Source organism: Anser cygnoides, chromosome 23 (genome assembly GCF_040182565.1).
Source record: "Anser cygnoides isolate HZ-2024a breed goose chromosome 23, Taihu_goose_T2T_genome, whole genome shotgun sequence".
Lineage (NCBI taxonomy): Eukaryota > Metazoa > Chordata > Aves > Anseriformes > Anatidae > Anser > Anser cygnoides.
The window spans coordinates 4,924,023-4,936,567 of record NC_089895.1 but is presented as its reverse complement, the minus strand read 5'-3'; the positions used below and the strand labels follow the sequence as shown (position 1 = coordinate 4,936,567).

The window sequence follows — 12,545 nt, the reverse complement described above, 5'->3', positions numbered from 1 at the left end:
CGCGCGTGTGGGATGAGGAGTAAGGATGGAGGCAAAAGGAGGGAAAAAAGGGTCTGAGAACCAAGGAAAGGCAAGGAGGAGGGAAAAGAGCAGGAAATGGGAGAGGAGCAAAGAGAAGAAAAGGAATTGGAACAAAAGGCTTGTGCAGAGCTGAAAAATTAATGAGATAGGCAGGCGACCCTCCTCTTGCTCATGGCAAAGGGTTAATAAAATCTTTCCAACCCCCAGGCCTCCACCCTGGGACAGCTGCTCCCAGCTCCACTCATGCCTGACCTAAAGCACGTGGCACCGCTGGCTGCTCTGACCAGGTCTGATGCCACAAGTTTGCACCCGGGGAGAGCGCATCATCTCATTTCATTTAGGAGCTGGTTCCTCGCACTCACATCCTTGAGAACCCCCTCCCATCTCCTGCTCTCGATTCGCACCGGGGAGGCTCACCTCCACCAGAAGCCCTCGGGCATGCTTTGCCAAAGGGTGCGTGTGCTGGAGCAGCGCTGGAAGGCAGGACCTGCCCCGGCAGGGCTTCGGCTTCAAGGAAACAAGGAGCGGGGCGGCAGCTCCATGCCTGCTACCCGAGCACCAAATCCCAGGGCAAGCTTTCCAGGCAAGCAGGCTGGGGGGAACAGGGTCACACCTGCCATGCAGCAAGAGCAGGAGGCTCAGGTTTGCGGGACCAAACCCGCAGCATCCAAACCTGACGACAAATTCGTGTGCCGGAGCAGGAGCACTGCCAAAGCCCTGCCTCTGAAGCATCACCCGGACTCGTGGCAGGGGCTCACAGAAGGGGACATGTCAGGTACCGACCACGATCCGTACTGGATTTCTGTATTTAACATCAGGGAGGTGTCACCGTGCCGACGATTCGTTTTCAGCGCTTTGCGAGCCGCCTGTGAGACACCTGGGAAAGGAGGTGGGAGCAGGGAGGAGGTTATTTTTGGAAGCAGGATAATCCTGCTCCTCCTAGAGCTGCAAGGAAAGGAAGAAAATCGCTGCTGATTTCCGTTTCAAAGCCACCACGCGTGCCAACCTAAGTCTGGAGGCTGAGCCAGCGGACGGGGCCACGGATGCTGTGTCCTTGCTGTGCTGGGCTGCACGGAGCACACCGGCCACAGGGGAGGCCAAGCCGCTTGCTCCAAGCACAGGGCACTGAACTACCTTATTTCCTTCTCCTCCTGCAGTGACAAAGCCCGAACCTTCACGATGACACCAGCAAAAGGCACTGCACTGACCTATGCAGGACACGGCAAAAGGGAATGCAGAGTGCTTCCATGTCTGGCTTTCCCATTTTTCCTTCACCTCCCAAGACCTCCATCTGGATTACAGAAGGATGCTGGCTGCCTCCAGCCAGGCTTCAGAAAAAAATAAAAATTAACTTAAATGGAGCACAAAGAAAGGACAATTCTCCAGATCCGAGCCAAGTGGACAAACGGCACCGACAGAGCCTAGACCCTCACGTTGCCTAGGCGAACAACTGTCCTTCGTGGAAAAACATGCGAACAAGGGTGGCTGGGCTTACAGCTCCCAGATGCCCTCTTGGTGCTGATTTTCTGCTCAATTTAAGGCAGCAATTCAATAAAGGCTGCTGCTTTTTTTTTTGTTATTGTTTTGCTTTGTTAAATGAAAACATGCCTGCATCCTACCTCATTATCACACGCTCAGAAAACAGCCGTTTGCTGTGCCTCTGTCTCTAATCATTAGCTACGACATCCCTGATCCCAGTTCCTTCTCAGCCCCCACATTAACTCCTCCCTAGCAGAGGAAAGTCCCAAGACTGATTTCGGACACGGGAAGCTGTCTGCAGTTCACTGCTGAAATTTCTCCTTCTCCTTCTCTTAGTCAACAGAGCATCAAGCGGAAAGATGGGAAACGGGAGCCTTAATACAGAAGAACAAACAACCCTGGAGAGGGAGAGAGATCTCTTTCAGGATGTTTTTGAGACACAAGAGAAAAAGCACCAGGACTTGCTGTGCCCATGAAGTGCCCTCTCAGACCATGTTCAGACATCAAGCCGACCCCACGAGGGGCAGGAGGAGAGGGAAGATCCAACCGCCTCCTCCAGCACCAGCGAGCCTGCTGCCTCCGCTTCTACCCGTGCAAAAGTCCTCCTGGAAATGGAAAGCCATGAAATCTGCAGAACTGAAGGGGTTTGGTGAGAAAGAGGAGGAATTAGGAGAGGAGGAGAAAGAGGAGTTCTGCAGGAGGGAAATGAGGCAGGGCCATGGGACCAGGACTGCAAAACGCGTGTGCACCTCCTCGAGCAGCGTGTGCCCACGCAAGGGAGAGCCACGGGTGCCTGCCCCAGAAGCTCCACGAGGGCTCCTCCGCCCTCCCCTGGCAGGCTGCATTAGCCAAACGGGATAGAGGGGATTGGACTTGTTTACAGGCACACCGCTAGCTGCTTAAAGGGGCTCTAAATCCGTGTTTGATGTGCAAACCGCCAGCTTTGCCGCCGCGCCTTTGTCAAGCAGCCCCGGCTCTGCTCATCCCCGTGTGTGCCTCTCTCTCTCAATTAAGATTAAAAGTGCCTTGTGCCATCATCCGCTCTCAAGGTAAGCCCCTCTGTAGTGCCACCGCTGTACCCTGTCTGCTGCCTCGCCTTTATCTGATCCATTTGGAAACGACTTTTATATTCTCATTAGGCTCGCCGCCTGCCCTCCCCTCCCACGCGCGCTCCCCCGGAGGCATTTCAGCACACTTGCTCTACCTTTGCAGATGTTGCTAAGCCTCTTACTGAATCTCACCAACGCAGGCTGTCTCCGTGTGTTCCCAAGGAAGTACAGCCCCCATTATAGGTACTTTTCCTTTCTTCCTCCATTTGGCATATTACATCCCCATCGTGACTGCAATTTAATTAGCACCAAGGAAAGCATCCTCCGGCATTTCCCGCTGCAGAGCACCACCGCGAGAGAAGGACCGAACGGAAAATCAGGTCTGCGGGGCCAAGGGAGGAGTGAGCAGCGACCTCGCGCAGGTAAACAGCCCCGGGAGCTCTGGGCATGGCCAAAGCCCATTTTTCCAGGCAGGCTCCCTGCGTGTTCCCCTGCCCTCCCGCAGACTGCCAGCCCCAGGGGAGCAGCTCGCCTCTCCTCTCCGCACAGGGGGGCACCTCGCCGCCCTCCCCTCTCAGCAGCTGCATCAGCCAGCTCCAATTTTAAATAATAATACTGACCTTTATGAAGTCAGGTTCAGCTCAGAGGAGGAGGAGATTAAACCCAGCAGCTGGGTGGAAGCCCAGCGCAGATATAACCTAGGCTTCAGAAGAGGAGCTGGATATCACTGCGATCAATGGGGAGCACTGGAGCTGGCAGAGGGGCCAACACCCTTCCCTTGCATCACATTCCCCAATCCTCCACGAACATTCACAGTCTGTGCTGGAAGCAATGAATATTTGCACGCTTGAAACTTGCACAACCGTTTGGTGAGCAGCCGTTACCCAGAGACCGTACGAACCAGTGCTCTCAACCTGCAAGCACGAGCTCTTCCACTCCCAGCCACAAAGAGAGGAAGAGAAAGCAGAAGCAGCAGAAAATTTACTGTTCTTAAAAGCGTGAGAACCTGACACTGCCAACAGCCAACCCAGATGAGACGGAAGGAAGGATGGCATGAAAAGCAAAGGATACGACGGTGCAGATGTGTGAATTCCTAACCTAGGACTGAGATGGTTTTCCTCAGCCAGTTAAAAATTCAGAGTTATGAGCAGGGCAGCTCTTCCCCGAAACCCGGCACCCCCTGGGACCTAAGGAAATCCAAGTGCATCAGTGATAATAATTGTAATAAATCTGCAGTGCCGCAGAGCAGGCCCAACACGCGCGGGTTTGCTCCGTGATTAAGAGATCGCTGCAACACCCCCGGGTCCCCAGTGGGCCCCGGGCGGTGAGATACGGCTCCCATGCATCAAACACGTAAGAATATCTCAATCATTCCCGCAGCCGAGCGCGGCTCCGGAGCCGATCGATAGGGCAATTAGATTTTATCGGGACACGCCTCTCGGCCACCTACTTCTGCTGTCCTTGCAAAAGCCTCGCTTACCCCTGCCGGTGCCGGCTCTCCGGGCGCCGTACCGAGAAGCACTGGCTGGAGCATGGATTCAGGGGGTTTGGGTTTTTTTGTTTGTTTCTGTAGGTTTTTGCTCTTGGCATTCTTTATTTCTTTTGAAGGCCCGGTATCAGGGGATGCTTTGAACATGAGTGAGGCTGCCAGCCATTCCTATCCAGAGCTCTTCCTCCAGCACACATCCTAGCAAGGGGGAACACCCCCCGCACCCAAAATCTCTCACATGGGGAATCTCTAGGAGCACGCTTTAATCCAAATTGTCCTGTTGTCACAGTGGAATAACGATAGAAAGGTCTAGCAAAGAAGCCAGGGAGGACAAGCCAGGAAACAGAGCTCTGCTGTTGGCTTTATCACCTTGGGCAGATTTGCCTCTCCATGCCTTGGTTGACCCGTGCATCCTTACAACGTACTCTGAGACTGGTGGAAGGCGTTATGCATCTTGTCCAAAAAAATTTCACTCTCTGGTAACACAACTACCCTCCTTTGCCATTATCTCTGTAGATTAGCAGTAACGGTCTTATCATTTTTGATGGTCAATCTATTTTCAAAGCACTGGAGCTCTCAGATTTGGTAGCCCAGGTTTCTGTAGGTGCTAAACTTGCCAGCATGTGACAGTCACTACACTTGTCTCAATCGCATGTAAGCGATGCAACGGGGAGCACAGCCACTTGTCTGTGCTGACTCCACAGTCGTTGTAGCTCTTTGGGCCTCTCATGACCCAAAACACAGTGACTTCTTTTGTCCCAGCTGCCCCTGGCCTAAGACTGCGCCTCCTCCAGGCTCCTTGCTCCAACCAGTCGGCACCCACCACGAGGGGTTATCAGCCCCTCTTCTGGCCAGGGCCAAACCCTATCCGAGTCTTTCAGGACACAATTATTTTGGAAGTTCTTCTGCTTTCCCAAACTGAGCTGTTCAGTCTCTGTTCCCAAATTGAACCATCACCATTGATATACAGTGACCTGGTTTCACTTAAAAGTTATTCACAGACCTTCCAAGGATGTTAATATCAGTGCTGCTCTTCCAACCACAGGCCTTTTATGTTCCAGCAATGTTCTCCTCAGTCCCTTTCGACCTGACCATCAGCCCAGCTCTGGTTTGAACCCTGACTCCAGACTCACCTACCCCCCAGAACTCATCCGAGCCCTACATGCCATCCGTTTCCAGTAGTTCCAGCCCCTTCCATCATTTCAAAGACCACTCAAGATCCAGTAATTATTCCAATTTTCCAGTCCATGTTCAAAACTATCGCACTGCCTCTAATCTTAGCCTTAACTATAAATCAAGCGACTCTCGCAGAATTAATCATAAACCAACCAACCCTGCCAACTTCAGCCCTCTTAGCCCCGGGGGCCCTGCAATAAACAAATCTCTTCCAGTCGTGCTATCCCCGTTTCTCACTCCCCCGCTTACAGCCATAGCCAAAAAATCCACAGACACTCACCCCTCGTCCTGAGCGTGCACAACCCTCGGTCCGAGCTGCAGCTCAGCCTCCAGAGCGCTCGGCCCCTGCTGGCTGGGACCGTGCGCTCGCTGCACACCATAAATGCTAACCCAGCAGCAGCGAACACTCGAGCATCGGATTCCGACTTACTTTTAGAGCAGCGCAGCTTACGGTCACGGGTGACGCGGGAGTTTTTCAGAGGTCTGCATTAGCATCGTTTATTCAGCGCCGTCCATCTCCAAACACCGCTCTGTGATATTCTCGTAACCCAAACACGCAGTGCTTGTTCTCAGAGGCATACAGCGCAAACGGCAGGCAGCTGCGGGCACGTTTCTTTTCCCCTTACTAAGAGGTTTAAACAACAGCCAGTCTTTGAGACTAACCCAACATTAAGTCTCTTAAAATTATATACGCAGCAATTAGTTCTAGCGTTCTCCCCTCCCACTCATGCCAGTAAAAACAAACAGAAACAAGGCATAAATCCAGTAATCGGCAGCAGCTACAAACCCCAGCACATTTTGTTTCTGTTCCCTTGGCTTCCAGCGGTGGTGGTGCAGGTACCAGACCAGCACACCTAGACCCAGAGCTGGCAGGTTCTGGGGAGGTTTTGGCAAACGAGCCTTCCTTGGATCAAATAGCCATGGAGAGCGAGCTATTGCCTGGCAGCAGGGACAAAGCAAGAGCTGAACCATCCCCGTGGAGATGTGACAAAGCCCCTCTCCCTTCGGATACCCAACATCCCCACCATGCCCCCAGCTGCTCTTTTGCTGGTCGGCTCTCTTTAGACACACCAGATCTATCACGTCCTGAAAGGCTCTGTCACTTGCTTGGTGGCCTCTCGTGTGAACGAGCCCTCTTCTTTTTCATTGCTCAGCCTTTCCTTGGGATCAGAGCCAAGCGCTGCCGTCCCCACTGCTACAACCCCTGTGTGGTGCCTGTGTTTTATATTTCTCGCCGTTTCTTATGGTTCAGAAGCTAACCGGAGAACCTCGAGCACGAATTCTAGCAAGCACAAACGAGGACCTCACCATCTAATCTTTGCTCCTGTTTAACACTGACGGGAATGAAAAGTGCACTTTGCATTTCTGGAATGTTAAGGATCTCGGAGAATTTCAGCAGCACTGATAAAGCCCAGCAGCCTCCCTGTGAAGCAAACATTATTAAAACCCATTGTAACACGCGAGGTCAGCTGAGACATCCAGACACGAGTAACGTCGTACAGAACAACTTATCTCTCTGGCCAGTTTGTCTCTTGGAGCTGTGTAACGAAGAGAAAAAGGAGATTCAGCTGTGCAAGCGAGGAGGGGGAGCTGCTCGTGGCTGCCCTACAGACAGCCCAAATCCCCCAGTTCAGCCCTACACACACGTGGGACCCAACGCTCCCTGCAGAAGCGGTTGCACCAGCTCAGGTGCCCCTGCAGGCAGGAGGAAAGGGGTCAAGCCTCAGCAAAAGGCGAACCAGGTGCCTCCAAAGGCATTCCCAAAGAGCACTAGATGTGGTGTTCTTCCCTTTGGATCCCGGGTTAAGTTACGTGGTCAACAGAATGACTTACAGGCAAGTATGAACAAAACCACACGCACACAGATTTTCAGGGAAGGCCTACATTAACATGCACAGAGAGATCCGGGTCTGATTTGGAAGACCAAAGATTGCTGTTTTCCCTACAGAGAATAGAAAAACCAGCATTACTCCCACTTTTTCCTCAAGTTTTAATTATTCTCAAAAGCAAACCGTAGGCTCTGCAAGCAGCAAGCAGAGCTCTGGTTTATTACCAGTGCCTCACTTGTTGGCTGACGCACATCCACCATCAAAGCACCCTTGCCCAGAGCTCCCTTTCTGACATCCAGACAGGCACAGCACTCCTGCTTTCACCACGTCAAGGAAGTTCAACTTCCAAAAAAAAAAAAAAAGAAAAGAAAAAAGAGAAAGAAAAAAAGCCAGGTAGCAGTCCAAAACCAAACAAACACGCTCACAAAGGAGTTGGCAGGCACAGAGGCAGCATGGGGAACCTCTGATTAATGAAATTACAAATCAAACCGTGCTCTCTGCAAGGCCTTTCTGCTTCACTTGACACTAACCCTGGGGACATTTCACTTCTTTGCTGGCGCAAGCTCCTTTGCCAGTAGTTTAACACAGACCACTAGATTTGAGAATAAAGCAGGGCTGAGATCTCAAAAGACCGCACCGCTTTAACACCAAGAAATCCTTCCCATGTTAATCTCTGGCCAGAATATTAAGAGACTTCACGTAGCTCACTCTGAAGTGTAACACGAAGAGCCACAGGAAAAAAAAAAGAAAAAAAAAGAAAGGAGCTGCTGAAAAAATGCACAAATGGAGGGGTGAAAGAGAGAGGAGGGAAGTCACTGAGCCCCAGCCAGCAGGACCTGCTCCAGCCCCTTACCTGCTGCTCCCAAGCCAACGTCGATGCTGTTCCTCTTGAATTCACAGCGGCTCTGGGTCTCTGGCATAACGAGCTGACGGCTCTGATGCAGGTTGGAGATGATAGTGGAGAGGTCGTTATCACGGCTGCAACAGAGCAGAAAAGCACCAAGTTAAGGAAATCCTATTTGCCACCACGTAATTGATTTCTGTGTGTATGTGCGTACGCGTGCGCAAGCTGCTTTTGTTTGCCCCTGACATCGCCGCCTTGCAGGAAAGGTTCTCCCCCCCCAGCCGCCAGGCTCCAAGGTAACCTCCTCTACTTTTGGGGAGCGGAGAGCGAGCACGAAGCACTTCCCAAGCAGCCCTCTCATTTCCCATAAAGTACTCGGCAGCTGCCAGAGCTCCTGATTTCAGTGCTGCCAGATATAACTTGCGTGGGCCAGAACTTACATCTCAGATGGAAAAACTGAAAGCGCACGAATTGGCAGATCTGTTCCCGAATTAATAGGAAACTTGAACTGAAATAACTGATAGTCTTCTATCAGCTGCCACCCTTCTATTCTCAAAAAAAAGTTTTTCCATTCCGTCACTGCTGGAACACAAGCCTACTTTATTTACTTGAAGAATTGTTTTTCTTCTTGGAGAGAAACCCACCGTGAACCTGGACATCTGCATCACTCCGAGCCCACGGCTCAGACTTATTTACGAAACTAATTTTCAACTCTTCACTCCTGAAATAATGCTCCCTTCCTTCTGGGATGAGAGCACCCATTAGAGTGGTTCAGCATTACTGTGCCTGCTATCCTCGCATCAGGCTGCTGTCAAGTAGGCTACTTCAGCCTTTTTTCTTTTCTCCTTCTATGGAGAGGGAGAGCACAAACACGAAAAGACAGTCGCTGTAGCAGATACTGCAGTTCAGCTGGCAAATGCTTTGGCTTGCAAAGCTCTTGCAAAATATTTCTCAATAAACGATACACAAACACTGAAGAGGAAGAACAAGCAGAAAAAAAAACCAACAACCCTATACGTGATACTAAATGGAAACGCTGGATCGTCTCCCTTCTCTTTTGGGTTGCGTCTACGTTAAACCACCCGACCTTCCAGCACGAGGTGCTTGCTCCGAGCTAGACGTGGCTCTTTTCCTTCCTCTCCCCTTCCTAAAAGGAAGACGACGGGCAGAGGAAGCAGAGACGCTTACAAAACCCCGCGCGCCGGGAGCGGAGCCTTGCCCCCGCTGCCCTCCCGGCCCCTACTCACACGAGGAGCGCGCCCGCCTGGTGCCGCTGCCACAGGCAGCACATGGCCGCAGAAAGCGTCCTCACCTGGGACCCGCGGGACAGCACGGAGGGTGCATTATCTGCGGAGCCACCTCGCGATCGTCTTCCCTTAAATATCCCCCTCCTCTCCCCCCACCTCCTCCCCACCTGCTGCCCCCCCCCCAGCCAGCGGCTCTGGGCACCAGCCCCGGATCTGCTCAGATGCTCCGGGGAGCCCAGCCCCGGTGCAGAAGCAGGGGCTAATCTGTCGTCTAGCTCCCCGCTAATCAGATAAGTTTATGACAGAAAGTCTTTAGACAGAGGTACTTTCAGCGGGCGTCTGGCTCCAGATTTTCACGAGATGCGGCAGACGCGACCGGGCTCCCGCTCCAGCAGCCGCTGCCCCGCTCCCTGCTGCTCCCCCCGCGGCCCCAGCGCCGGGGCTGGATGCTCAAATCCCAAAGCCTTTGAGCACCCACTGCATCTTCCTCCGCTAAACCAGTTCAGATTCCTCCTTATGCAAGCAGAAGGCTAATTACTTAAGCAAGCCCACAGGTGAGTGGGAAGCCCGTTTCTCCTGCGCCAAGCAGTTTTGGGTCTTATCCTCTTTTAGCTGCCACCTTTAAGATGCATTATGCAAATATTTGGGTGTCTTAAGTCATTTATGGGATTAATGTGAAGTGATTATCAGTTCTTTTTAATCATGCCAATCAATAACTGGATGTCAGGGACAGAGGACAAATGCAGATAAACGCTGCCATCAGCACAACGCTTGGGAAAGGGCGGAGGAGATGAGCCAGAAGTGCAGAGGGAGAAGGCAGGGAGTAGGAAGAGAAAAATGGGATAATTACATCTTTGCATTTGCAGAGTGTCTTGCATCCCAAACGAGCCCAAAGCCCCTCTCATACGTAAACACATTAAGAGAGCTATGAAAAGGAATTGGGTTTTTATCCACCACTAAAACGCAGCTGCCTCTCTTTCTGGAAAAGGGCACAGCAACTCCTGAACGTGGCTCGACCCTCCAAGACGCGATGCAGCCGCTGGAAACCAGAACCAGCAGACAGACCCCAGAACGGGTATTGTTCTTCCAAAAAGAAACGGACGTTTTTAGATTTTCCATGACCTTAAATTTAAAAATCGTCACAATATCAAAAGGTGCATTTGCAAGTCCTAACTCCGCGCAGGACCAGGAACCCAAGCGGGCTTTGAACCCGGCTCAGCCCACCCACACAACCACACAGGATCCCAGAAATCACAACTTTGCTGGAACACCTTTGCAGAAGGCAAAGCGAACACCAAGGTGACATTGAGAGGAAAGGGGAGAAGGACTGCAGCTCGGGCAGCTTTTAACACATCAGCCTGTCCCCAGGAGCTGTTCTGCTGCCTCGCTGCACGGGAGGCTTGAAGCAGAGGCTGCCTTTTTGTTCTGGGCTTCTTCCACAGCCGGAACAACGGGAGGCAGCTTGGAGCTGGGGCTCAGTCTTAGCAGGAAAAAAGAAACACTGAGGGGTGGCTAGATCAGCTCATGAAAAATTGAAATACCTTGCTGCTTAGGTCAAGATTTTAAGCATTTTTTTTAATCCTGTAGGCCCAGCTGGCTCCTGCAAATACGGCCCCACGCAGCTGGAGTCAGACACCAGTGACCGCGTGGGCTCTCCAACAAGGGACGTACTTGTGGAAGGCTCTGCTTGGACCCCATGGGGCTCTACCACCATGCTGGGGGCACAGAATCAAGCCAGCTTTAGCTCTGCAGACAGCTCCGCCACCTCCACCTTACCCGTGCCTGCTCAAGACAGCAAACCAGCCTCGTTTTTACCAGAGACCCTCCTGAGCCTCCAAAGAGTGAAGCCCAACTGACTGCTTTTCATCCCAATACCATTAAAAAAAAAACAACAACTAGTCAAAGTTTAATTTTTTAACAGAATCTCAGGTCTCCCCCTTAGCCGGGAGGCAGGGCTCTGCCCAGCCACCAGCCAGTTTCAGAAGTCACCCTGCTTTTGCACGCTCGCCACCTTGGACTCCAAGATTGCAACTGCCTTTGCACCTTCCCTGAGGTCACACTGCCTCACCCCCTGCCTTGTCCGTCTGCCATACAACTCCTAGAAACAGCCTAGTGTGTTTCTCGACAGAAAACAGTTTCTGGAAAAATTCAAGCCAGCACCTACCTTTCCTGAAGGCAAACCGTGCCCTGTGCAGCATGCTGCCCCAGCGAGCACCGCACCGCTGCAAAACGAGGGGCACCTGGGCAGTCGTTGGCTCCCAGGTGGCCGATGATGGCCCTGCACCAATTCCCTTCGACCACCTGGATCCCAATTCCTCACCCCCACTCCTGCTGGATTTTTGTGCCCCCATCCCATGCAAAAAAGCCCCCCAGTCTGAGCCCATCTCATGGACGTGCCCAGGTTTTGGGGCTGCCTCAACAGCTGGCACGGCACAGAACTGACGCCCCCTCCCGCACCCAGGACGCAGGGTGCTCTCTGGTGTTCAGTTTGCTCTCAAGGCACAAGAACGGTGTTTTCAAAAGTCCCTTGGGGAAAAGGCTGGCTGTTCCTCTGTCTTTATGCACCCCCTATATTGCTCACATTAATCCCAGCGTACACAGAATGGGAAACAAACTCTTGGGCTCAGGGCTCCAGCGGGCAGAGCCAACACAGGACTGAAGAGCGCTCCCCCGGAGGGAACGCAAGAGGAAAAAGAGTGTCTGGCTTGGGGGATATTAAGATGCAGAATTAAGATGCTTCAGGAATACCAACAGACACATAGAAACCTGGGTGCTTGCACCACAAATTAATGCAGCTGAAGACAAGGATGGAAGTTTCCCGGAAGGAAAAACCAACAGGGGTGCGAGAGCATCCGCAGTCCTCAGCAGCAAGAGCACAACTCTTGCCTGACCCCAGAGGGAAGGAGCTTGCACCAGGGGGACTGGGGAGGGCAGGTCCTGCCCATGCGGAGGATTTCCCCCTTGGTGTGCCGAAGGCAGAAATTCCTCCCAGGTGCTCACTTGCAGCCCCAGCAGGGCACAGGCACGCTCTGCTTTTCCTTTGTCTCGTCTCCCCGTTGCTGCCGGGTGCCTGTTAATGCAGGCACCCCCCACACGCACAAACACACATGCACACACAATCAGATTAAAGGTCTGATCCCTTCCAGTAGCATAATATTATATTTTAAAAACCGGATTAGGGAAGGGGGCTTGAGCAAGATACAGATCTCCTGAAAGGTCAAGGAGGAGACAAATAGCCTTCTGTAGGGCTGCAGGTTGCCATGGCAATGCTCAGTTTGCATGGGGTTTGGTAATTAATGGTTGGGGGGCCCCCAGTAATTCAGGTGTGTTTCACATGCGCTGAGGGATGGCTGCTTGGGCAGTTCCACCTCCCAGAAGCAAGTTGTGCTCTTGCAGTGAAACCAAGGGTGG

General features: G+C 52.4%; 1 protein-coding gene across 16 annotated transcripts in view; it reads right to left on the bottom strand.

Moving 5' to 3' along the window:
• SAMD11 (sterile alpha motif domain containing 11) overlaps positions 1 to 12,545 on the bottom strand; it is a 221,908-nt gene that overhangs the window by 37,341 nt on the left and 172,022 nt on the right. For all 16 annotated transcript variants that reach the window (XM_066982194.1, XM_066982195.1, XM_066982196.1 and 13 more), the window contains one exon: positions 7,897 to 8,021. In XM_066982194.1, the coding sequence (XP_066838295.1) occupies positions 7,897 to 8,021 (125 nt within the window). The remainder of the gene's footprint in view (positions 1 to 7,896; positions 8,022 to 12,545) is intronic.